Source organism: Plectropomus leopardus, chromosome 17, assembly GCF_026936395.1.
Source record: "Plectropomus leopardus strain MGB_pleo_1.0 chromosome 17, ASM2693639v1, whole genome shotgun sequence".
NCBI classification, from domain to species: Eukaryota; Metazoa; Chordata; class Actinopteri; order Perciformes; family Serranidae; genus Plectropomus; species Plectropomus leopardus.
The window spans coordinates 22,293,949-22,320,333 of NC_142192.1; the positions used below are offsets into that span (position 1 = coordinate 22,293,949).

The following is a 26,385-nucleotide window of genomic DNA, read 5'->3' on the forward strand; positions in this document are numbered from 1 at the left end:
AGGGGCGGGTTATCAACAACAGAGTCGGTCTGTGGAGCTAACGTTACGGAGGGTCAGAGCTCGAGTGTTGTTTTGAATTTACGATAAGACACCGACTGGAAGAGGGGCCAGGGCCTGTGGATAAGATGGCGGATGTAGGAGACGATGAAACTCGGTCGGCTCTCCCTTCGGCATCCCGTAACGGTCCGGTTGTCAGCCCGTCTGCGGGCACCGCGGGCCAGACCGCGGCTAACGTTACAGTAACGACGGGTCCGCGGATGGTGAGGATCGTTAAGTCGGAGTCCGGCTACGGCTTCAACGTCCGCGGTCAAGTAAGCGAAGGGGGGCAGCTCCGGAGCATCAACGGGGAACTGTACGCTCCTCTTCAGCATGTCAGTGCAGTTCTGCCCGGAGGAGCGGCAGACCGAGCCGGGATATCGAAGGGGGACCGGATCCTTGAGGTGTAAGTCAACATAGCCCGTTAGTTAGCAAGTGAGGCTAGCCCCCCAGTTTAGCCCGTGTTGATCCAATTTCAAGCACATTAGCTATCCTAAAGGCTACGCCACCTGTCTGTTATGACAACAAAAGTAGTTTGCTGTTTGACTTGGTGACCAGTTATTGTCGAGTTGACGCACATTTGGTGTTGTAGCTTCACCAAGCTAACGCTAGTGAGTTAACAGAAAGCTAACCAGCTTACATAAGTTGGACAACAGGCTGTGCATGTTGATTAGCTTTAGCTAGCGAGCGAGCCAGGTAGCTAACCGCCTGTACAGGCAGTCCTTTGCGCAGTGTCTCCTTCAGCCTGGTTATAATGACGAACATTAAATGACAGCCTCGTTGACATTGTGTTGTCATATGCATAATAGCGCATATGTCTTATTTGACCCAGCCCGAAGACAGTGGATGGCAGTGTTGTCAGTCAAGTTGTGCATCACATGAGTTGTGTGTGTTTCGTATCCTGAAGGCTACTTGACAGATTATCCTTCACAACAGACATGTTGTTTACATGATACAGTTTTAGCTGCTGTCTGTGGTTTTTGCCCCTTATCCCTGTCATTGTACTTGATTGGCTTTGATATACAGCACATTGGAGAAGTTTGTCTTCCGGGCTTCTGTTCATTATAACCCAGAACATAATTTATAATATAATACATAATACAACCCTCAGGAAATAGCGTGGTATTAATTGGTCGATTATTGAGACTGGTATTTGGCATGATGTGGATTATCTGTATCGGCATTTTAATGTATTGATCGCCGTTGAAAGTAATCAAAAGTGCAGCATGGGAGGAACTTTTATCTCGTAAAACTTGACGGAGTTATTTTTACTTATTCATTTTTTATTTACACTTTCACTTGACTTTATAAAAAAGTTGCTGGGAACTTTAAACAACGTTATGTGTTGTAGTTTGTAAAATTCCAAAATCTAAATATTTATAGAAAGATTAAAACATTTTATTGTAAATGCATATTGGTTCCAAATATCAGTTATCCGTCTCATTAAATACCAATAATCGTATCTTTGTCGGCTCTTAAAAACAAATATCAGTCGTCCCCTAGTATTTGGAGTCTTAAACATGTGTTAGATCAAAACTAACCATTTTGTTTATGACTGATAATTATAATAATTCTATAATACTGTGACTACATGATATTTTCTGAGACGGGTCATCGTACCATGAATATCTCATGCCATTGCAACCCGAATGCCGACATATAAGTTGTTTGGCCAATCATCGATACTGTCATTGATATATCCGCTTTTTTTCCCTACCTAATTTTAGTGATCATCATGTTTTGTCTGTAGTGTAATCAACATGATATTATGCATACTCTTATCGTGATGGCCCACTAGCAGATGGAGACATATTACATATATACAAAATTACTTCAGCTTAGGTTTGATATTTACTACATGTTCACTTTGTGAGTAAAAAATATCAGTTTTTTATCAGATATTGGCAGAAATCAGCATGTTGGCCGATTATAATAGTTCATATTCCATTTTTGTGTCATTATTATAATTAAAACTTGAAACCATTTTTAACAAAAATAAGTGCAAAAGTCCCCCTTTTTTAAAATAAGTGAAGTAAAATTGGGACTCTCCGTCTAGTCGCATTGTTTTCCAATACCATAAATAAGCCAGTGTATGCAGCATGATAATTGTCAATTTTCATACCAAGGTACCGCTGCAACCCTAGCTGACAGTATACATGACTTGGTCCTGGATATCATACAGAAATTGATTGTGTTGTTTTGTCAAAAACTTTCTGTTGTGCCTAGAAAAGTCAGGGGCAAATCATCTAACTGTTTTTTTCTTCCGAAAGGAGATTTTCATGGAAATAACTTTATTGTGAAAAGTATATATAACATATGTATACAATTTTAGAGAAAGGATGTCCCCACAGAGCCATCTCCATTTCACATTTTCAAACATCTAGCTCTATAATAATGTCAGTCTCCACCTGTAAACCAAACTATCAGAATTCTCCCATGACTGTAAGCCTTGATGTGTGAAATCATGAAGTGAACTACATTTTCATAGTAAATAGTATTGTAAAATCACAACAGCTGTATGTTTCTTGAAAGCTCATGTGTATGTATGGCCTAGTATAAGCTGTGATGTCAGGATATGAACAATGGGTATACTCGATTATAGGTTAAATTTAGAAAAAGGGAGAAGAGAAACTGTAAACAAGGAACACTGGTTTACTTCTGCTTGCTGAAGCATCAGAAAGGTTCCACTCAACCTGTGTTTGCTCCATTTTAACTGCTAAATCTCTCTCTGGTCATATGACTGTACCACCACTTGCCATGTGACTTATTAACCAGCTTTACCATATTGCAAAACTAAAAAGAACCATCCTGCAAAGTATGTCATATGTCAGCATTTTACTTCACAGTTTTATGAACAAGGAAACAGAACAATGCTGCTTCAGTGGTGATAACCAGCTAACTTAAGGTATTTCTTGACTGACTGCTGCCTGAGTGTGCAAATTCCAGAAACAATAGAAAAAACATGAACTTGCAGTGCTCTTTTATTTGTACATGAGAAATTACTGTAGTTGATTAGTGGATTAATTGCATGTTGATGAATTATTATTGATTCACAATTGAAATTCTGATAATTCAAAAAAAAGATTGATGAAATATTCAAATCTTTCTATTTAGGAAATATACCAAATTATTCTGTGCGAGGCAACAAAATGTGAGTGAGCTGTTTCCCATCCTGGAGGTGCGAACCCACACAAGGAGTCTCTTGTGCCTTGTGTCAGGGGTGTGAGGCCTTGTTGATTTTAAGGGGTGTAAGAAGTTTTTTATTTTATTTTTTTTTTAATTTATAGTAGACCTGCATGTCAGCATTTCATTCATTTCTGTAAAGAAAACTAAATGAAATTTCACATTTTAAAGTAGATTTGATTAATTTTCAAGACAAATTAAAACAGATTTCACAGATTAAGGATGTGGTGAAGACCTGAACACAAACTGTAATTGTGGAGCCTCATCCTGCATCAGAAAATCACTGTAAAGACAACTAAAGAGCTTAAGAGCAATGGCCAAGAGTCAGAGAGAAGAAGACACTGAATTTGTCAAAAAAAAGCCTATTAAATATGTATGGATATTAACATAAAAAAAACATAAAGCAAACAAAATCACATAAAAAGTTCTAAGTGTATTAAGAAAACTTATCACTGAGGCAATATTTGCAGGAAATAATCTGCTCAGAATTCATCCAGATCGCTACGACACTCAGTCAGGGGTCTTCAGGTTACTCGGTGATAGAAAAGGGTCCCTTCAGGAAAAAAAAAACTGAGAACCACTACTCAAGTTCATATTAATGTTTTGTTTGTTTGGCAGACATCTCTTGGCCTATGCAAATTGTAACATGCATTTCTGAGTGTTTGTGATCTTTTTACACAACATATGTCATCTAAACATATACATTCACTTATTAATTCACATTCCAGCAACCCTCTTTACTGCAATGACACATCTTTCTGGCAGGCATGTTTTTGCATCTGTTTTATATAACAGGATGATGGGATCAGAGACAAAAACGTCTCCTTTTATCTTCATCTTTTTGGTCACCTCCTGCCCCCAATTTTGCTCTCCAGTTGAGCAACTACAAGGAATGCCATCATGTCAACCTCTACTCCCATAATAAACCAGCTGTCAATCTCTCATTGTGGACTTTATTTTCAGCTAACTTCTCTTTATCTGTTTGACTTATTCTCGCTTTCATCCATGATACTATACAGATGTAAGCAATAATAGATATGGCATGTCATGGACAGACATATGCTTGCACTCTTGCTTGCTCCCTCCTCTCCTGTGTCTGTCCCGCTGTTTCTCATAGGAAGATTAGCAGAGACACCTGATGCTGCTGCCATCTGGCCTCAGCAAAGCCAAGAGGGGAGGTGTCTCACGGCACCAAAAGAAAGGAGACATTAGAGCTGACCTGGCAGATCAGCACTCCCAACATTGTGTTCGTCAATGGGGGAAAAATGTGTTTACCATCGTAGGAAAATGAACAAAATGCAAATTTTGCAGCATCGGTGAAACATTATACAGTCATGCTGTGCTGATCCGAACTGTGTGGCATTATTACAATTCTATTTAGGGATGCAATGCTGACCTAATTAAGAGGATCTGTTGTTGTCTGCGACATGACCAAATCGGAAAATTCAGTGTAAACACTATTAGCTGCATCAGTTTAGTAACAGTCGGAAGACAACTCATGCTGCGTTCACATGGATTCAGGCAGACGACAAATTTGGTATCATTTAAGTGGAATTTTAGTCTGAATTTTCACCTGGATGTTACGTCGCTGCCTCATATGAAACATGTTGAACAATCACATGAAATAATAGACAAGAAGCAATTGTATTTAATATATTCTGTCTCATCCTATGTAAACAGTTCAATATAACGACGAACATTTCATCATGGATGTTTTGTTATACCATCCTGCCATTCCATCAGACTGTTTCATTGTTTGTTTGTTTGTTTGTTTGTTTGTTTGTTTTTCCCATGTTTTCTGCTGTCTACCGTCTGCTTGATTCCATGTCAACACAGCATCAGTCTTTAGTGCCACAGCTATTCGTAGCTTTGTGCTGACTACCTTACATTGAAATAACTCCCGGGGATTCCCACACATTCATTTATTTGCGGCGGACTACAATTAATATTACTTATCGGCCGCTTAAATTAAATTTTTTTAGCACTATGGAAATATATATATATACTGTGCAGCAGTAGTGAATGAAGTACCTGAAAGCCGTACTTGAGTAAAAGTACAGATATCGTACCTGAAAATGACTTAAGTAGAAGTTAAACTCAGTTACAGTGGAATACTAGTTGAGTAAAAGTCTCAAAGTATCAGATAATAACTGTACTTGAGTATCAAAAGTAATTTTATCATATTAAATGTATTCAACGATTGGTGTATCCCTAATTATTATTTCCAGCAGAGATGCTTTTTGAACACTTTAAAAAGTGGAGTCCAGTCAAGCCCCTCTTTGATCAGTGGTGAATTCTTGATCTGTTGTGTTGAGTGTTGAATTATTTGCAATGTTGAAGAAAATTGATTATGTGACAATAGTGAGGGAAAAAGTGCCTTTTAAAAATCTTTGCTGACTTTTTTTTCTCTTTCTCTCTGCCTTCTTCCTCCACCTTTCTCTTGCTTTCCCTCCAGTAACGGGGTGAGTGTGGAAGGTGCCACCCATAAGCAGGTGGTGGACCTGATCCGTGCCGGGGAGAAGGAGCTGGTTCTGGCCGTTCTGTCGGTTCCAGCTCAGGAGGCCGATGGATTGGAAGGAGGAGAAGATGTCCAACCCAACTATGACTACAGTGACAAGCAGGCAGTGCCCATTTCTATTCCTACATATAAACATGTAGAGCAGCACTCCGAGAGGTTTGTGGTGAGTACTGATTTGATACATCAACTCACTTTTTTCTTTCGTGTAGATGTACCTCAACTTTTTTGTCTATGGCAGTATTTAAAAAAAAAAAAACCTTGTTATTCTTGGTTTTAAATATTTGGGATGTCTCAATCAAGTTTCCGCAGATCCAAGTCTTTTAATATTGAGTATTAGCCGATTGCGAGTCCCGATCTGATAAAGCTGCACAGTGCAAACTTTGAGAGCATAAACGTTGTTAAAATCAAACCAATGTATAGCCTATACTTTACAATTGAATACCTCTGCAATGCATTAAGAAAACAAATAACCTGTATCCAAGCTGTTTCCTAATCTTTTTTGCTTGTTTTACAAAATGAACAAACCTTCCCTTTAATCTTTTTGGCCTTGTCACTGTCTCGAGAAAATGTCTCTGTCCCTTTAAGACCGATTTCTCCTGTTCTTAATGCTTCTCTGCAGCCGTTGCCTGAGTTACCTGAATGGACCATATTCGACTGAGTGTTTATTTTCCTCATCTGTACATCTTTTGGACAAATTACATTAATAAATTACTCTTACAGGCTTTTGCCCGCAGAGCTTTTGTTGCACTTGCAGTGGCGTGATGGGTGTGGTTGTCGTTGGATCTGTCTGTCACTGAAACACCATGCGCCATAGGCGACAGCAAAACAAGAGATGCTCATGCTGAGCTGAAACGAGTGCTCATAAGTAAATAACGTTAATAAACATACTGCAAAATACTGGAATTAATCAAGTTGCCATTACTGCGGTGGCATCACCCTCCCACCTACTCGCATTTGAATGCAAACTGTACTGCAAAGTGTACAATTTTCTACTTTTACCTTTACTTTCCTGTAATGTTACTTCATCACTTGTTTATACGTAATAAATAAATCTGAATAATGTTAAGATGCATATATCAGTAACTGGGGGACACTGTCTGGCATTGTCAATCCAGCTATCCATGCTGCTGTCACCACAACGTTATAACTTTATACTGCATCGATGGCTGCCACTGTCAGCAGGCAGCAGTCAATTGCAGTAATGGCGGCGCTGCTAGATGGTGGAGCACAAACATTGGTCGCCAGACTCATCTACAGCCGATACTGATCAGTTAAAAAATGCCTTGATTGGTCCAAATTCTGATCCTTGAGATTGGATCTGTAGTGAACATCTATTTTCTCTTACACTTATGCACTATGGTCTGTCTGCTCTTCCCCATAGGTGTACAACGTGTACATGTCAGGAAGACAGCTGTGCTCAAAGCGCTACCGGGAGTTTGCCATCCTGCACCAGAATCTAAAGAGGGAGTTTTCCAACTTCAACTTTCCAAAGCTTCCCGGTAAATGGCCCTTCTCCCTGTCTGAACAGCAGCTGGATGCTCGCCGTAGAGGCCTGGAGGAGTATCTGGAGCGAGGTAGGCTGATATGGAAAGGTCACTAGCGCATAAACCCAATTGTGTGTCTATCAATTTTCAGTGTGCGCAAATACAAAAGGTTTTCCTGTCACCAATCAACGTATTGTTTTAAGAACTAACCACTCCATTTTCAAAGGCTGACATTCACGTGCAACAAGCTATTTAGACATTAGAGCCATACAAAGGAAAAACGGAAATAATTTCATGCGTACATGACAAAATCATATAGTTTAATAGAAAATAGCTCAAGGACTGACTGCGATCAATTTTCCGCCATGCACAGAAATACTGTAAATCTGAACACAGGTTGCAGACAACGTGACATTTTGCTGCTCTTTGTTTATTTGATTTTCTTTGACCTCCTTCTTTGTCTCTCCGTCTGCCTCTGTTTGTCTCCAGTTTGCTCTGTGCGGGTGATTGGAGAGAGTGACATCATGCAGGAGTTTCTCTCTGAATCAGATGAGGTAAATATATCATCTGTTATTGTTTTGATGTGATATACTAGATCTTTATGTATTTTATTTTCTGGGAATTTTGATCCTAAACTTTGAGAAGCTTTTAGTTTTTATTTCTCTTTCAAAAATGTTCTCAGATGTACAACTTATGTCTTGTAAGCCAGGGAATTTAACAGCAACACACTGCTTGTTTTATTACTTTGTCTTGCATTTGAGCTTTTCTGATAAATTGTATGGTTAGAGATGTATGTAGTTGATATTCTGTATCTGATTTTGACCCCACTCAAGAGGGTTTTGGGGGAATTTTGAAACTCATGATGAAATTTTAATTATATCTATTGAACCTGCTTCAGTCTTCTAATTAAAAAAAATAGGCTTTTTGTCAAAGACAAGCATCAGTAGTTGAGGCATTTGAGTTTAACTGCTTGAGAGTATCTGGCTGCCCATGATGCCAGCCAGCATGGAGTTTAAACAGTAGAGCCAAAACAATTTAACAGTCAGTTGCATTGCCTTTTATGTGTTATGAGGAACGAGCATCAGGGACAAATGCAGTAATACTGAGTTAATCCAGCATTTAAAGAAACACAAATAGAAGGATTGTTCTAGGACATCTTACAGTGATGTCTGTTTGTTTTTAAAATCCAGACAAACTTGCTAATAATTCAGAACAAACACACGCATGTACGCTCAGACAAGCAGGCAAACACCCTTATTAATCCACACAAGTCAGCTCTACAGCTTCTCTCATTATGTGTCCCTTCGCTGTGCAGAACTACAATGGAGTGACGGACGTAGAACTGCGGATAGCCCTCCCAGATAAGACCACCATCTCTGTCAGAGTCCGCAAGAACAGCACCACAGACCAGGTGTACCAGGTAAGAATACGTAAACAAATATTGAACAGTTTGTTTGGACGCCTGAATTAGAATTTGCATTTAGTTTTTATCTAAATCAGGGTCCCTGTGGATCCTATAAAAGTCTTAAAAGGCATTGAATTAATTAATCCAAAATTAAAGGCTTGATTTAAAAAAAAAAAAAGTAATTTACTGAATTCTGCCGAACTCTAAGTAATTGATGCCGGCTCATGATAGTACTTTCTTCTTAAATTTTGATTATCATGAAATTGGCCTTGAATTTAATTCCAAAAAGTGGCATTAAAGTAGGAATAAAGTCTTAAATCACACATGTCTTTAGCTGCAGGAACCCTGTAAAATTATGACACTGAGGGTTGCAAAGTGAAATCTTGTTTACTGGTAAATACTCTAATTGTAGAACGTATGTTTGTACTAAAAGTAAAACAGACTTTCATGGTTAAATAAAAATTCTCAGTGTTTTTCTTACATAACTGACTCTGCATTGCTCTTCCTGTAGGCGTTAGTGATGAAGGTTGGAATGGACAGTATTATGGCGAGCTACTTTGCCCTTTTCGAAGTCATCAACCACTCGTTTGGTAAGAACTGTGTGTGTATTTGATGTCACAGAGCATTTTTATATATTCTCATGTGTTTCATTTAAGAGCCTTCTCATGGGTGACTTCATCACATGGCCACTTCTTTTTCTAAATAAAGCCCTGCACCATCATCATCTTACTGTTTAGTTTAGCTCATAGGGCCTGGGGATGTGCAGCTTTGGACAGCAAGGACAGGTAATTTGGAACAGGCTAGAATGAATTATTTATTTTTTTAATGACTAAACAGACCCCCCCCTTTTTTTTTTTTTCATCCCTCTCCTCGTTCCTGTCCTTCTTTCTGATATTTGTTGCAGTGCGGAAGCTTGCGCCTAATGAGTTTCCCCACAAGCTTTATGTGCAGAATTACACGTCGGCAGTGCCGGGGACTTGCCTGGCGCTCCGCAAATGGTTGTTTAGCTTCCAGGAGGAGGAGTTGCTGAGAGACAACCCGCTGGCACTGCACTACTGCTTTCACCAGGTAATAACAATAATTGAATCCCACTTGCCGTGGATTTAAGAGAACTCAGCACAAAATGTGGTCTACTGGGGTTTTTTTATACACTTTTTTTTCCCTGAGTTGAATCTGTCCAAACATGTAGGAGATTTTAGCATTTTTGGTCATGGACAGTTTTTGCCATAATGAAGGAATTGTACTGTATAAATCCACTTTTTATGTTTTATCAAATTATGCTCAGAATCTTCCCGTTCTCCATCCACTTATTTATTCTTTTTGTTAAAAATAGGTTTTTACTATCTTCAGTCGGAGTAAACACATACAGGTTCACTCATCCACAGTCAATGCATCCTTGTTACTTTTTCTAGACATTCAACTGCCAAAATAAACACTTAATATGTTTTGTATTTTAACAAAAAAGCAAAGTCTGGCTTAGTAGTAGCTAAATTCTTGCCAGCTTGGAGTTTGTTGGCAAATAACTTTATACTTTAAAGATATACTATGCAGGAATTTTCCTAGAAACAATGTACAGACTCGTAAAGAAGTAATCCATTACAAACACATTTATGACCAACTAGAAGTGTTTGGCAGTGTATTTTTCTGCAAATGCTCTGCCCTCTGCCGCTATTTTTTTCTCATTTTCTGTGTTTGAAGAAGTTTATGGGTGTGTTCCCCGACAGCGCTCAGGTGAGGTCCACACTTAATAATAAAGTAGTGACCAGATGCCAGACCATAAGCAGCAGGCATCCAAGAGACACAGCGCTGAAAAGACACAAATACAGCGAGGCAAAACACCAAACCAGAGGGAATCATTTTTTCTTTCACTTTCGCTTGCTCATTTACCGAGAGTAACTGAAAATCCTGCATAATAAGCTGCCACCAGTCAGAGAGTCCTTGAAATAACATCCTGAATGTAAAACAAACAGTGCTGATTGTTTAGATGCCAAAACATCAGTACTTAGTCAGGAAATCAAAAGTCTAGGGCTGTTGCGATATGCACAATATTGCAATACCACACTGTTATCAAGCCAACAGCAAAGGATGGCAAGCAACCGCCGCAACGGCTGTGTTCACAATTTTTCTTTTTTTCAAGAGACGAGGCCCTTCTTGTTCTGGTCTGTCCTCTCTTCCTGTGTGCTTTAAACTTACCTTCATTCAGCACAAGGGCCAGAGCAAGTACTTTACCTTGTGCCTACAGTTTTAGTACCACGGATATTCCATATCATCCTAACCAGACGCAACTAAAGCATCTCTGATGAAAAAAAAACATACAATAAAGTTTATTTACATAGCATTAAAATCAGGATAATTTGCAAAAATGCAAACAAAACAAAAAAAAACTGAGCTTTTACTGCATATCACATTGCATCCCACTGCATGCGAAATTCTTTTAAGGGGACGGCCCTGCAGAGAACCATGAGAATCTCAAAGACAGCAAAAATGATTCCACAATTTTTAGAGTACAAAGTGTGAACTGGAAAAAGTAATCCTCGAATGCAAATGCACTAAAAATAACCATTGCAGCAGCAGCAGCAGCAGCAGAGACAACCCTACAGGCTGTCCACTTACCAATAAAGGTCACTCCCTGAAGCATTTTAGGCATCCGAGGTTCAGCAGTGACCCATTACAGCAAGTTGCACCAGTAAAGTCATCAAAACAACAAGCTGAAACACTTTGTAGAGCTCTTTAAAGCTGAGGGGAGCTGCAGATTCGGATGATACTTCCCTGTAGCTTCATCACTACAACTGACCCCTTTTACAATGTCAATTGATGTATTCTTATTATATAAATGCTGATTATAGCTGCTTTAAAATGTACACAACTGGTTATTGTTGTCTTTGGTTCAATTCTGTGACTTGGGGCTGACTTTTGTCTTGCTAAATGTTTTTAATAGATGATCATTTTTGTGCACTGACCTCAAATAATAAATGCTGTTGTATTTCTTCCTAACAACCCAACTCCCCGTCCACCCCGCCCCCTGTCTGTCTAGGCACTGGAAGATGTGAAGAAGGGATTCATAAAAACAGAGGACAAATCCTACCAGCTGCAGAAGCTGGCAGAGCAGCGCAAGATGGCCACGGTCAGTCCTACAGACCACTCTTTGTTCGGGGAGGGGATTGGGATGACTACACTTTTTGCCTGCTGACCAGAGCCATCACCAAAACGTTACCAAATAGAAATGGACAGGAGAGTCAGAAACCCTTTCACACTTCAGGAGAGAGCCCTCTGTGGTGTAAACAGAGATAAAGCCACTGAGTTAATGTTGACGTTTGTTGAGCATTAACTGAATGTGGCGTCTGTGTGAGTTTCTTTGTGTGAATTTAATCTACATTCACAGCTATGTAGCCACTCAGAGCAATGTCCAAAAAGTTTGGGGCTGTCTAATATGTGAAATGTTCATGCGAACATTTGCTTCATCGGGTTGAGGGTCTTAAAAGAACCAGGTGGAGAAACCAAAATATTTGGTTCCCATACACCCTAACTTATATCTCATAAAAGTCTTTCTTCGCATAAAAGAGACATTTTTTAAAACTGTAAATGTAAAGATCTCACAATGTAGTGGAATGAAAGTAGAGATTATTGCTGATAGCATCTTGTATCCACAATATTTTGGTCCAAATTCTGACTTAAACTGGATATTGCTTTATTATTTTTTTATTTTATAAACTAAAAACTTACACTTGTGAATTAAGCCAGTCTTCACAGCTTAAAAGTTGCCTTTTTATGATTTTTCCTGCCTAAGAATCTGTCCACCCGCTGCTCAATCCCTCCCAATCGAAAATAACTTAAACAAATCACGTCTGAAAGCAGCTACATCACTTCATAAGACAATTTTTTTTCCTGCGTAGAGAATAATGAGGCAGCTGCCTCCATTAAGGTTTGTCCTGCTTCCAGCTCTCAATAAAAGTGATGGGTGTCTTTATGAAAACACTTTTCAAAACAAGCATTACACTTGCTGGATTTCTATCATTTTTAAGTGAAATTGTTTTTGAAGGAAGAAGAAAAGTCAGTTTTCAAAGTCTGTTTGTGGCTGGACAGCAGCAAACCAGCCCTAAAAACCCTAAAGAAAGCTGATTAGGTCATCATCGGCCTCTTTCTCCCTGTCGTTTTATATAGTTTTATATTGCCAGCTGGTACTTTCAAACGCTGTTGCAAATGGCAGTTTCCATTCGTTTACACAGCTCTATGCAGTTCAGTAAAGTTGGAAATATATTTTCAGATATGAACTGATCAATAACCCAGAAGCAAAACATTTTTACAACACAAAAGACGACTCTTTTGAGCCGTTGTAAAGCAAACAACGAGCTGCAGTCTAATTTTCATTACAAGAGCCATCCTCTGAGCTCAATAAATAAAGTTGCTCTCCATGTGCAGCCTGGTTTGAGACAAGTGTGCAGGGACCGTCTACAAACTGCAACACCAAAAAGAGAGAGCCTATGACAAAAATATTGCTAATCTTCTCTCTTATACAGTGTGGTGTCTCCTAAATCAGAACAAAGAATTCCTAAAATACATTTGTAAAAAAGTGTCCTACCTCTGCCTCATTTTGATCCAGGAAAAACATGTAATGTTATTTATTTACATTTATATAGAAACATATTTATGTAGATTTCCATAATCTCACAGTGTTAGTGACCGATGTGCGTTCTCTTTAATTCTCTGTTAGTACCTGAGTCTGTTGCGGACGTGTGAGGGCTACAATGAGGTGGCGTTCCCACACTGCTCCTGTGACTCCAGGAGGAAGGGACATGTCATCACGGCTATCAGCATTCATCACTTCAAGCTGCACGCTTGTACCGAGGACGGCACGCTGGAGGTGAGTGTTTGTCTTTGCTAGTTTCTCAGTAGTTAAAGCTCTTCACGGGCTGCCCGTAAGCCACTGAATTGATTTTAAAGTCCTGTTACTTATTTACAAAGCTCTTTATGGAACTGGCCCTAAATCCATGACCAACATACTCGAGCAATATAACCTTGCAAGACCTCTAATTAGATCACTGAGTGGGTATACGAGTAGCGCCTGGACAACCACTGCAGTTTTTAAGTCCAAACTGTAAACTCTATTATTCTTAAGTGCTTTTAACCAAATGTGTTTTAAACTCAATGTCTTATTATTATAATATTAGTACACTTTTAAATCTTGTAAATGATTTTTGCTAATTATTTTTTACTCTTTTATGTCTCTCTTTTCATTTAAGTAGTATTGTGTTTTTAATTGTATTGTTTTAACTTTGAATCAACTTGTTCTTTTTTATGTCGTTTTAACTCATTTATACAGCGCCTTGAAACTACCTCTGTGTATGAAATGTGTTTCATAAATAAGACTGCCTTGCTTAGTTAGATTTTTTATTTTTTAATGTAAAAATAAATAATTTTGAAGCTAAAAACTTTTATGCCTTTCTGTGCATGGAGCTTACCTACTGTAAACTCTGCCCCTCAGAACCAGGTGATAGCGTTTGAGTGGGGGGAGATGCAGCGCTGGGACACTGATGAGGAGGGGATGGCTTTCTGCTTTGAATACGCCAGAGGAGAGAAAAAACCTCGCTGGGTCAAGATCTTCACTCCATATGTGAGTGTTGACTTAATTCATTTATTTAAAAGTTTTAGAATAATAAATGTTGTGGTTTTTTTTCAAAGAACAGGTTATAAAACACTTCATTATATTTATATATGATTTAAAGTTCAGGTAGGCAGTGTAATTCTGCTCCTCCGCTTGGCTCTGTTTTCAGGCCCGTGACGGGGGACTTGGCCAATCACAGGTCATTTCAGAAAGCAGCTGTCAGTCATGTCAGTTACTGCTTGTTAGCTGTGGTCAAACGAGGCAAAGTTGATCAAAAACTACCCAAGATTTTGTTATTGTCTATTTACCACCTTGAAAGTTTCTGAAACATAATTTAGTATTCTGTTGAACTGTGAAATGAGAAAGTTTGTGACCCAGCTGCCATGTAAAAAAAAATAAAAAACCAGACAAGCTAATAAAGTACTGTTCACCAGCTGAAACAAACTTTCTCATTTTACAGATAAACAGTATACTTAATATGTTTCTAAAAAACACTTGAGGCGAGAAATAGGCAATGCAGTAACAGAATCTTAAATCATATTTGATCAGCGCTGCCGAGTTAGAAAGTTTGACAGCAGGTCACAAGCAGTGATTCACATGACTGACACAGGGTTTGCACAAGGTGCTTAAAGTGCTTGAAGTACTTTTTAAGGGGGGGGATCAAGGACTGGAATACCTCGAAAACAGCTGCTTTTACAACAAAATGCCTAAAAAGTCCTTGACATTCAAATGACCCACATAGCACTGTCTTACATTTTGACAAAGGTTTTATGCCTTATATAAAAACGTATACAAATTATTGTTGTGTTGTTGTTTTGTTTGTGTGTGTGTGTGTGTGTGTGTGTGTGTGTGTGTGTGTGTGTGTCACCGTCAAGGCAGCAACTTTTCAAAACAGGCGTATATTCTGCATATAAGCATCAGAGCTCGCATGCTCTTCAAATGTTTTGTCGAGGATTTCGTACAGTTATGCCCCAAAACAGGGTGATGAGTAACCCCACACTGAAAGAGAGGTATTGATCACATTCATTTATGTTTAATAACTAAATATGAAAAGTAATTAGTTAAAGTCCTAAATAATGAAAAAGCAGTGCTTGAAAAAGTACATGCATTTAATTTTGTAATGTCTACGTGAGCGCTGTCGACAGCTGCGTTAGAGACTCCTCGGCTCTGATTGGGTTTTTTTTTCGTCATTCTTGCAGCTACCATTAGGAGCACTGTGAGGAGGCAGAGGAGCAGGATTTTTCTTCACAGATTGTCTGCCACATGTACTACTGTCAGGATATAGTGACAGTTATAAAACTTTTTGTCATTTTTGCTGTAAAAGTTACCAAGTGTAGTTTTAATAGTTAAAACCCACGTTCCTGTGTACTTATGGCATTATTAAAACTCAAAAACTGGTCACAGTGACTTTGCAGGCAGATTTTGCTGTACTGGAGGGCTGAATATCAATTCTGTGTGCTTTTTTTTCCCAGTTTAACTACATGCATGAGTGCTTTGAGCGGGTCTTTTGTGAGCTGAAGTGGAGGAAACAGGTATGGACCACTCCTTTCCTCTTCCATTGTGGGAAGTACACGACTCCATGCCAAGTTCTAAATTCTAATCACGGCTTATTTTTACATTTTTCTTTATGTGTACAATAAGACTGCTGAGATTTTTTCTTCGGGCTTTTACTTACAATTCTGAATTTCTTGTGTGTGATTCTGTCAGGTGGAGGAAGAGGCATCTGACAAAGACAACAAAAACTGCAGTAACAATGGTAAGCAGCAAGCATTTCTCATGTTCATTAAAAAAACAAACGTAAACACAAAGCCGTAACATCTTTTGTAACTGTTGATAAAACAGAGCACCAATACTGAGGGGTAAGAGGCTCGATTTTATCTAGGGCAAATTATAAAGAAATATGTATTCAGATGCGGTGCTGAGCGGTGCTTTGAATGACAGCACCCATCAAGCACCATGAATTATGCACAAAAATCTGACAAAAACTAAAAGGCCAAGGGCAGGGAGAGGATTTCAAGTATGCTGTCTTCTATTAAGGCATAAAAATACAGTATGTGAACTTTTTACTAGTTTAGAAGTAACTTCATTTTAGTGACATTAAATTACACCCGGCCCTAAAAGGGTGCTTTCAGATCCGCTTGTGTTGTTTTATTATCTCTCTTGTTCAGCTTCGTATTGCATTATAAGGAACTGAACAAAGTCGAGGGGAAGCTACAAAGCAGAGAAAAGGCTGCATTTTGTAGACATTTCACCAGAGCTCCACAATGTATTTAACTAAGGAGAGAGTAAATTCTCCTCCAGCAGTAACTGTGAGAAGACGTGCAGATGTATTGCTGCACGCAGTGAAAAAAGTTTTCACAATAGACACATGTATACACATGTGACTCGCTATCAGGGACATCTCCAATAGACCCACACATAAGAGGGAAGTTAAAACTATTTGTTCCATGTGAGGCAGCACAAGACCCGCCGTACAAGTATGTGGACAGGCAACTGCAAGGCACGAGGATAAATGAGCAAGTTACAGGAAGAGACAGATACTGACAGACACTGAGAAGGACAGAGAAGCTTCGAAGGTTGAGGACATCAAGATGTTAAAGGGATAGTTCATTTTTTGTTGTGTGTGAGGCATTAATCCATTGTCTGTGTATTACGTACAGTAGATATCAGTTTGGAGAAGGAGGCTGGAGTCTGACACAGGGGTCAGGGTCAGCAACTAAACGTATTTTAGACAAAAAAAAATCGATATAATTTTAAGTGTACACTAAATTGAGAGTATTTTCGGTGCTCTCTGAGACAGCTTGATCTGACTGGGAAGCTGTTACCGGCCTAAGTTCCCTCGTCAAAGTCACCAGACTCCATTGACAAAAAATGTCATTTTAGTTCCCTGATGACAGGAACTGCTGGTCAGCCGTTGCTTCGATCAGCTATTTAGTTTTTGTGTGACTTTGGTGAATCCGAACTAACTGTTTTAAACACCAAATGCAAAAACGCAAACAAAGAAAAACTGATTGTAGCAGCTCCTGAGTTCAGATGTTAAATCACTGTTTTTGTCAGTGGAGTCTGGCTTTGACGAGAGCGATTTAATGGCTTCATTTTCCAGTTGGAAATCACAGTCTGACATTAACCCTTTGAAATATGGAGCAATCAGTTTCATTGTGCTGCTTTCAGACATCTTTCACAAATATTTAAACCTTTGAACCCTGAGAAAATTGGTGCCATTTCTTTCAAATACACGGGAAGAAGGCAACGAGCAACTTGAACTGTTCCACAAATTGCATGAAATAAATAGATTTAACTTTTTTAAAAAAAAAAAAAAAAAAAAAGCTAGGGGAAGAAATGTCTAGAAAAAAAAATTAAGATGTCTTGGGGGGGAAAAAAGAAAAAATCTGGAGAGAAATTCTATAAAAACTTTAAAACTATATTTATAATTATCTTAATTACACATTTTAAATTACCTTACAGAATTATTATACTTTTTGAGCACTTTTTCTTTCTTTTACCTTTTTTTGTTTGTTTTTAACTCATTTTCTGGTAATTTTCTTGTACGTTTTACAAATTTGTTGCTAATTTTGCGGTTGTTTCTTTTGTTGCTCATTGCCTTTTTCCCGTGATTTTGAAAAACATCAAGCCAATTTACTTTAAAGGCTTAAGTGAGACCTTCAGCATGTCACACTAGAGATCTCAAGATCTCAAGACTCAGTGAAGCGCAGTGAAAATTCAGGAAAAGTTTCTCAGTGACACTGTTGCTGAGACACTTAAAGATCTGAGTTGTGGCAGCATTTTTTTTACAAAGTCTCATAGCTTACAAAAAAAAAACCAGTCCATCATTGTTCCTTGAACCGTCTCTGTGTTCCAGAGTATCTGCCTCCTCTGGAGACACAGCAGAAGGGATGGCGCCACCTAGGGGGGGAGATTGCAACTTCTTAAAAATCATTTGTCATCACTCGAACTAGAATCTGGTCCACTTGCATCACCACAGCCACCCCAGAGAGCGCCCATCGACAAACACAGAACTGAGCGACAGACTGAGGCGATCCATGTCCCAGAAAAACAAACGGGAAATGACTGATTTGGGAAACTGGAATAGCCACACTTAACCGACCCCAGGGATACACACAGCAAGACGAACGACGAAGGAAAATTAACAAAAGCCAACTTTCATGTCATTTATTAGATCTCCATAGCGTGTCTGTTGTTTTCCTCCATGCATCCGCCCTGTGATGTTGGGTGCTACTTCCTGCCACTGGTTGAGATGTGACACAAACAGACTGTGTGACCAGTCAGGGCCACGGCAGCGCTGCGCTGCGGCACCATTTGCCCAAAGGGAGCACCTCGAGAAACGGCCACTTGACGAGGGAGCCGATGGACAATCCCATCCTGCACAACAGGATGGTCTCGGCCCGAAGCCTTCAGCGTGGCCCTCGTCTGCTGAACCGAGCGGAGCTGATAGAGATGATAGTGAGATACAGAAAAATGGAGTTTTCGCTTCTGTAACAAAAAGCAAAACCACGCTTAATGCTGACGATGGACATTAACACAAAATGATGTTTTCTTTCTGTAAGGTCAAAAGTATTCTGTCTTTGTCAGAAAACGTCGGCGACACAAATGTAACTAACTGAGACAGGATATGTTCGTAATTGTGTGTTTGTTTAACAATCTTCTGATAAAATTTAGATTAATTTAAGAGCTATAATAATTGGCTTCTTGATCTAACACAACGAAACACTAACTGAACTGCATTCGAGCTGCTCTAACTAATCTCGATTTTTCACCGTTTCTGGTCAAAGAACTTCAGAGCGATGTCTGTTGGCGGTCTGCCATTAATGTCAGTATGTGTATTTTTTCCCCTCGCAAGTGTTTTATTGTGGCGATTTTGCAGAGCATGTAAGTTGAGAGGAAGAGGCGTTCTCATCCTCGGCTCTGCGCGGGGATGATGAACTAGATGCTGATGGGGCGAGTGTTTTATATTCTGATGGACTGTGAATATTTAGACAGCATGGGAGAGTTTGTGGAGCTGCAGTTTTGTGAAGCGGCAGCAGAGGGCAGCAGAGTGTAAGACAGGTTTAGTCGCAGGCTTTGAGCAGAAATGGAAATCTTCTCAGAGCTTCTTAAAGAGTGATCCCTCGGGCTCTGTAACTCAAAAGTATCGCTCCTCTGCAGTTTGTCCATTAACCACATCATGAGGACAGATGGCGTGTGCGCATGTACCTGTGTGTTGTACAGGGTGCACAAAGTTGTGAGACTGCAACAGTGAGGATTCATAGCAGTGCAGGCAGCTGTTTGACTCTTACTGCATCTAAATTGGTACAGTATTTATTGTGTGTGAATGCACATGACCTATTATTACAGTTTTACAGACAAACACATTTTTTTGTGTTTTAGAGCAGCATTTCAGTTTTTTCTTTGTAGATTAAAACATTTTTTTCTCCCTTCGAATGTGTCGAAAAGGTTAACATGCTGACAAAAAAAGATTTCTGAATGGTGTGAGTGTGTGTAAATGTATTGATCTCACTCCGAACACAGTAGTGTTTTGTTTATCCCACTAATGGATAGTAATTTATCTCGCCTGATTCATTACTGACACATTCTTGAGCTTCACTCGTTGTCTGGCGGCGACCAAAAACCCTGAAACTTAGGGTGATGTTGGTGTATTTTAATTCACGCTGACTATAAGAGCACAAGTTTAAGTTCCACTTCAGTCAAAAGGTTTTTTTTTTTCTTTTTCTACAGCTTTAGGTTCAATAAAATGTTTAACTCACGCCAAGGTTTAGTCATAATTTGCTATCAGTAGGTTACCTTGGAGTGTGTGCGTGTATATCTGTGTGTGTGTGTGTGTGTCCTCTGTGTTTATCATTGACATTGCTGATAAGGTTTTAGGCTCTGATTGGACGTGTCTGATGAGCTGTCGGTGTGAGAGCCAGCAAATGAAGATGGGGTTTTGTATCCGTACGACAACAGAGACGCCAGACAGATGGAGACAAATGGGAGGCGTCTCCTATTGTCTCGCTAACATTCACATCCGCTCACATGCTTTTTCGGCATAAACACACACACACATATCTCTGTCTCCCTGCTACTCTGTGTTTATTGTATGACAAAACTGTGTAACATCACAAAATATTTTATTTGTCATGCTGTTATTTCCTCTGAGGGCGGGCTGCAGTTATACTGTATATAGCAATACTTTTGTGTGTTTTGCACACACACCACAGATAGCTGAATTGTGAAAGAAACTGCAGTGTGCAGATTGCTGGATGGTCATTTTGACAGCCAGACTAATAGCCAATTTAGAGATGGATGACATAAGAATTGGAGCTGTTCAACCATGATGATGTTTTTTTTCTCTGTGTAACATGTAGAGGGGAGAGGCAGATAGAGGTGGTTTGACTGTGTGTTGGCTTCTCTGTCGTCCGCTCTTACCCTCTCCAGGTTGGTCTCCCATCATCACAGGGGGATGTGGTTGCCGTGGCAGCACCACGTTGGCTCAACACGCTCAGTGCAGCCTCTGTTCCTTTTATTCCTGTCCGCCAACTGACTCACTCCTCCCAATAATGTATTCAAAGCGGTGTTTTTTTTGTGTTTGATGTTTGTTCTCTGTCCCCGTGGCTCATGCTGCTGTGAATAGGCTTTTAGAAAGCTGCTGTTTTTTTATATATATAAATATATATGTGTGTGTTTCGGTTCATCTGCGCCAGGTGCCATCTTCCTCTCAGTCACAGGCAGGTGCGCATATTGTCAGTCGTCGTCCGTTTCTGCCATCAGTCGAGATAAATGTCATTGTAACAGTGTTTAGGTGAAAGCAGAAGGATGACAGGAATGTTAACAAGCACGTCTTTGAACGTCGGCCCGTGTTTGTTCGTCTGTGTACGCTGTGCTAAGGGCCATCTGTGTTTGTGTGTGGGGTGCTGGAGAGCCTTGGCTTGTAAGTGATTATTTACAAAAAAAAGGAGGGTTTAATTCCACGCAGGAGTGAACAGATAACAGAATGTTGGCTGGAACCGAAAAACATGTCGCCCGTAGAATAAAACATGAACTTGTCCATGTGTGGACCCGCACATGAGGCTCAGAAAGTTTCATCACAAGCACCACTGAGATGCTCGTCTGAAAGATGCTGTTGCTATAGTAACGCATCATTTTTTCGCAAGCCAAATCAGCGCTCATCACATCATTCGGTGGCAGCGGCAAAATCTATTCTGTCTGTTCAAATTCTGCGGCATTTCAGTCTCGGAGTCCAGCGTTCAAAGTGGCTTTTATGAGGCCGCTCAGTCAGTCTCTTTGCTTTGACGGTTCACACGGAGCCGCGTCGTTTGTCTCATCATTAATGTGTAGACTTGATGTGCGTCGACCTCTGGAACAAACATCCAGCTCGGAGGCCGCCAGCTGCCAGCTTTCCCATTTCAGCTGACAGGTCCTACCTTAACTAACATGAAGGGTGGATGTAAGTGCAGTTTTCAAAAGTGTTAGCCTTTGTGTAATTAATTTCAGCCCATACGCAGTGACGTCAATTAAAAGCCTAAGCCTTGTTTGTCTGTCTTCAGCATAACCTGTAAATAGTTGTTTTAAAAAGAAAAAGAGAATATATCTTGGACAAAATGCACTCTTGTTTCTCCAACTCAAAACTTTTATTTATTTAAACAGAAATTATAAAGATTGGGGAAATGATAGCGTGCAATGCGAGGGCCACTGTTGATCACTGATTTTGTTGGTGGGGAACGGCTGTGTGGAGGATTAGCTAACTACACAAAGAAACTGTTAACAAGAGAAGCAGTGTCTAAAAACATTAACACCTGATGCAGAACTAGGCTACAAAATGGAGTTTTATATCTTAAAAAACACATGAAGGTTTACTAACCTATAAGAAAAAAGGAAAAAAAAGGTTTGAAAATGTTGTGTAGAGTAATAAATTGTAACAATATTTTAAATAAAGTTATATATTGGGAACAAAAGCTGTCAGTCTGAGCTTATTTACTGTCTGCGGGAAATAAAATGAACTTATTTTCTTTATGTTGGCAGTGACCTGAACGAGCTTCCAGGAGGCCCTTTTTTTTTTTTTTTTTTTTTTTATCCAGCTGTTCGATGATAAAGCGCTCAGGTTGTGGTTATCAATGTATGGATTTTCTTTCTCTCCAGTGGGACTTGGCCAGTGTCAAGACTGGCTTCCCATAAAGACATGTAGCGATAAAGCAACAGCAGTGCTCATCTGGGGCCAATTAACTTCCTGAAAGGAAAAAGACGAGTGCACTTGATAAGCTTTTTAATGTCTTTAAATTTGGATTGGTCAAAAATGTGACAGCCGCGCTGAACAAATTGCTTTTAATGAGTGTTTCCTTTGTGAGCTGCCAAGCAAGGTGATGGCAGCATCTCATTCATGCTCTTCATTCAGTCGCAAGGTTTACTTTAAACGCTTGGAGAGATAAGTAATTTGTGCATGTGTGGGAGGCATTTATGCAAATGGTGGTTCATATTGAATCGCTGGTGGTAAATGTTCAGTTCAGAGCTAAATTGTCTGTCACATAATGACTGAGTTAAGAGGCTGAAGCTGATTTGACAGCAATTTTTGTTTTTTCTCAACACTTGTAACTGCAGTTTACAGCCTGCTGGAGGAGAAGTGACAAGGAGCAGATGTGACAGTTTGTTGGCAGGAAACATTTCCCTCTTCCCTACTTTTGAAGCTTAAAGGGACAGTTCACCCAAAATCAAAAATACATATTTTTTCCTCTTAGCTGTAGCAATATTTAAAAATCTAGATTGTTTTGGTTTGAGTTTCCGTGTGTCAGAGATATCTACCTTAAAGATGTCTGCATGCTCTCCAATATAGAGGAGCTATAAGGCTCAAAGTGCCAATAATAATAATAATATGAACAATAACGTCTCTTTCCAGAAATCATGACCCCGTTACTCAAGATAATCCACAGACCTTGTGAGCAGTACCATGTGGGAAAAATTTTCTTTCTACGAAACCACACTGGATAACCGTCAGGGTTGGAAATTAACTTTTCGTCCACTTGCCATTGTGACTATCAGAGTCCAACGACTTCAAGCCATGTAATAGATTACCATTGTTTTTGTGGCTAGTAAATAAAACTAGCAGCCACTTGCATATTTTACCAGCATTTGGCTGTTGGCAGGTGCTAATTTCCAACCCTGCTTATCATATCACCGCGCAGAGGGAATCGTGCGTCTACTCAGCCGAGGAGGACGTCATAAGTGTTTACATCACAAGAACAAGCCTCTCATCCATGAGTAGATGCATGTTTCCTTCTGCCCAGTGATGCAGTTGGTGAGTGTTGTTCATTAGAAAGAAAGTAGTACATGAAACTGCTAACAACAAGGTCTGTGAATTATCCTGAGTAACCGGGTCATGATTTCTGGAAAGACACATCGCTGTTTAAGTTTTTTAATGTATTTTTTTGGCACTTTGAGCACAACCAGCTGGCACCAGGCAGCAATATTACGTTAGAAAGATGTTGAATTCTTATGTCTGACATTTTTTAAATTTTGGTTGGAAATCAGGTTGACGATATTTTAGAGGTTTAGTGATGTTAAAATTTCATATTGTGAGGACGATAACGATGGCGTTTTGCAAACGTTGGGTTTTGTTCTCTATACCATACAACTACATGGATTTTGGTCACTTAACAATACAGCTTGAGATCAACAAATTGACGTTGGTATTTGGCGTCATGACATTGAATTTTGGTCACCCGACGTCACGACCGAAATTCAACCTAATATGAGGGTTTTTGTGCATAAAGTGAATGGTGACGGAATTGCAGAAATGTTATTTTTGTCTTCCAAATGGACAGTGTAAATTTTACAGTTTAAAAATATTGTAATTACAACAGTTTTACAGCCGAATTACAAACATTTAAAATTGTAAAATTTACAGGTTGTTCTGTAAAATTGTTTGCATTTTCACTATATTTTTTCAGAATTATTTTGGCAACCATGGCTGCCAGATTTTTTTTATTTTTTTTTTTTACTGTGTACGAAAATATAAACCATAACAAATCTTATAAATCTTACAAAATTATCTCCTTTCTAAATTAATTCATGGCTCCTAAACACACCAAAACAATCTAGAATAATAAATAATGCTAAGAAAAAAATATACTTTTTGATTTGGGGTGAACTGTCCCTTTAAAAGGCTCTAAAAGTGCAAATATGCTACTTTTTTTAAGCTTAACAACAGAAATGAGCAAAGAGTCTGCTTGATTAGAAATGTCTCATTTATGAACAACCGTGCTGCAGTGTTTTCTCTTTTATTTAACAATGCACATTTCCTGCCTGAAAACAGCCTCAGGTCTGCAGGAGAAGTGTTGTACAGTACATAGCAGGTCCCATGGCAGGGAGCACGGCCTAATAAAAGGTCCACAGGCACATTATTTTGGCAGAGCAACTGGAAAAGTGACATTTTGATGGGCACACGCTGCACAGATCTTTATGTCGGTCACTGTGCTCAACAGGAGCTGTTGCAGTCTGCGAGGAGGTATAGCGGGAGTTTGAGGTAAGGCATTACTCAAACCAAAAATACAGAGCCTCTTAATGCACCCAGTGGAACCAAGCCCATAAAATGTTGTGTGCACTGGCACTGCTGAGGTGAAAATACTCATCTCATTAGAGCTGTCCCACGTGGGCGCTATATGCTGACTGCAGGCTGCCACCCCGACTTCACCACCTTTTCATTTTTCTCGTGTCCAACTCAGAGACAGTTTATACTCTCCTGTGCTCATACTCATTATCTATCAGGTGAGACTATTGATTTATTGTTAATCCCTCTTAATCCTTTCTAAGTAGCATATAGAGTCTTAATACATATAGAGCGACTATCTGTAGCCAAGCAGCTGTGCAAATAATTTAGCAGCCATAACCACAGCACTCCATTAACCCCGAGAGCTAACACTGCCTCTACTGTAAAACCCAGCTGATCATCAGTTGGTACAAGACTGTAATGTAACTGTAATGTGATTTTTCCTAACGTGTCCAGACATCTACTGTCAGATCATACTGGAAAAGAGTACAGGAAAGTTACAGAGTACATTTACTTAATTACTGCATTTAACCCTTAATTTGACCCTTAAACACCTGGATTGACATCAGTTTTCTTGTGCTTAATTAAGACGCCTTTCACGAGCATTTAAACCTCTGAAACCTGAGAAAACTGATTTTGAGAAACATGGCAAAATTAGTTAAAGGTAACAAGGTAATGGTATAAAAATTAGGTAAGGTAAAAAAAAAATCAAATGATCATGATAAAAAAAATGGGGGAAAAATGTCCAGAAAACTGTATTTATAATTCTCTTATAATTGAATATTTAACTCTTTTTTTTTCAGTAAAAAGGAGAAACTTTCCTTGAGGCCATTTTCTTATTTTTTTGTTTATTTTTCCTTTTTTTTTTTTTAACTTATTATAAGGTAATTTTCTTGTAAATTATATAATTTATCATTGTTCTAAGCTTAAAGTGAATCTTAAACTCTCCAATTCTAAAATGTATAGCCAAATAATAAAAAAAAATCTAAATGCAGCAAAAGCGTGAAAGGAGCTTCCAGAGGACATAGTACGGGCTCCTTCAGTTAACCCTTTGAAACCTGGATCACCATCACTCTCCAGGGCTGTTCTCAAATGCTATATACAAGTTTTTTTTGGTTTTTTTTTTGGTTTTTTTTACCCTTTGAGGTTCGTAGATTCGGATTTTTTTTTTAATAAGATTTCAAAAATGTCCCCGAAAAATAGATTTCTATTATTCTAATTTTATATTTTAAAATATTTTTTTACAGAATTGTTGTCATTTTTAGGCACCTTTCTATAATTCATTTCCCTTCTTTTTTTTCTTTTTAAAAAATGTTTTCTTTTCTTTTGAAATAATTTTTGGATAATTTAACTTGTAGGCTACGTTTTAGAGGGGATTTCTATGCTAATTTTCTAAGGAGGCCAGGTTTCAAAGGGTTAATTTTTTTTTTTTAATAAATACATTTATATGGAAAAAAAGTATAAAATATAAAAGCTGTATATTTTAATACTGTTTTGCTTTATGTTTTGCTTTGGTTAGTCTGGTGCGGTGGATTTATATCCTGTAAACCCCACACACACACACACACACACACACACTTTACATTTTCGTCAACTAAAATGTGCGTCATAGACATACGACGG

General features: G+C 39.0%; 1 protein-coding gene across 1 annotated transcript; it reads left to right on the top strand.

The window, feature by feature from the left end:
* The first annotated feature begins 1 nt into the window (after position 1).
* snx27a (sorting nexin 27a) lies at positions 2 to 22,177 on the top strand. The gene is made up of 13 exons (XM_042506154.2): positions 2 to 442; positions 5,675 to 5,900; positions 7,119 to 7,311; positions 7,711 to 7,775; positions 8,537 to 8,641; positions 9,138 to 9,216; positions 9,531 to 9,694; positions 11,661 to 11,750; positions 13,338 to 13,487; positions 14,109 to 14,237; positions 15,701 to 15,760; positions 15,936 to 15,984; positions 18,088 to 22,177. The coding sequence occupies exons 1-13, from the start codon at positions 126 to 128 to the stop codon at positions 18,156 to 18,158; spliced, it is 1,698 nt and encodes a 565-aa protein (XP_042362088.1). The 5' UTR covers positions 2 to 125; the 3' UTR covers positions 18,159 to 22,177.
* Positions 22,178 to 26,385: the final 4,208 nt, after the last annotated feature.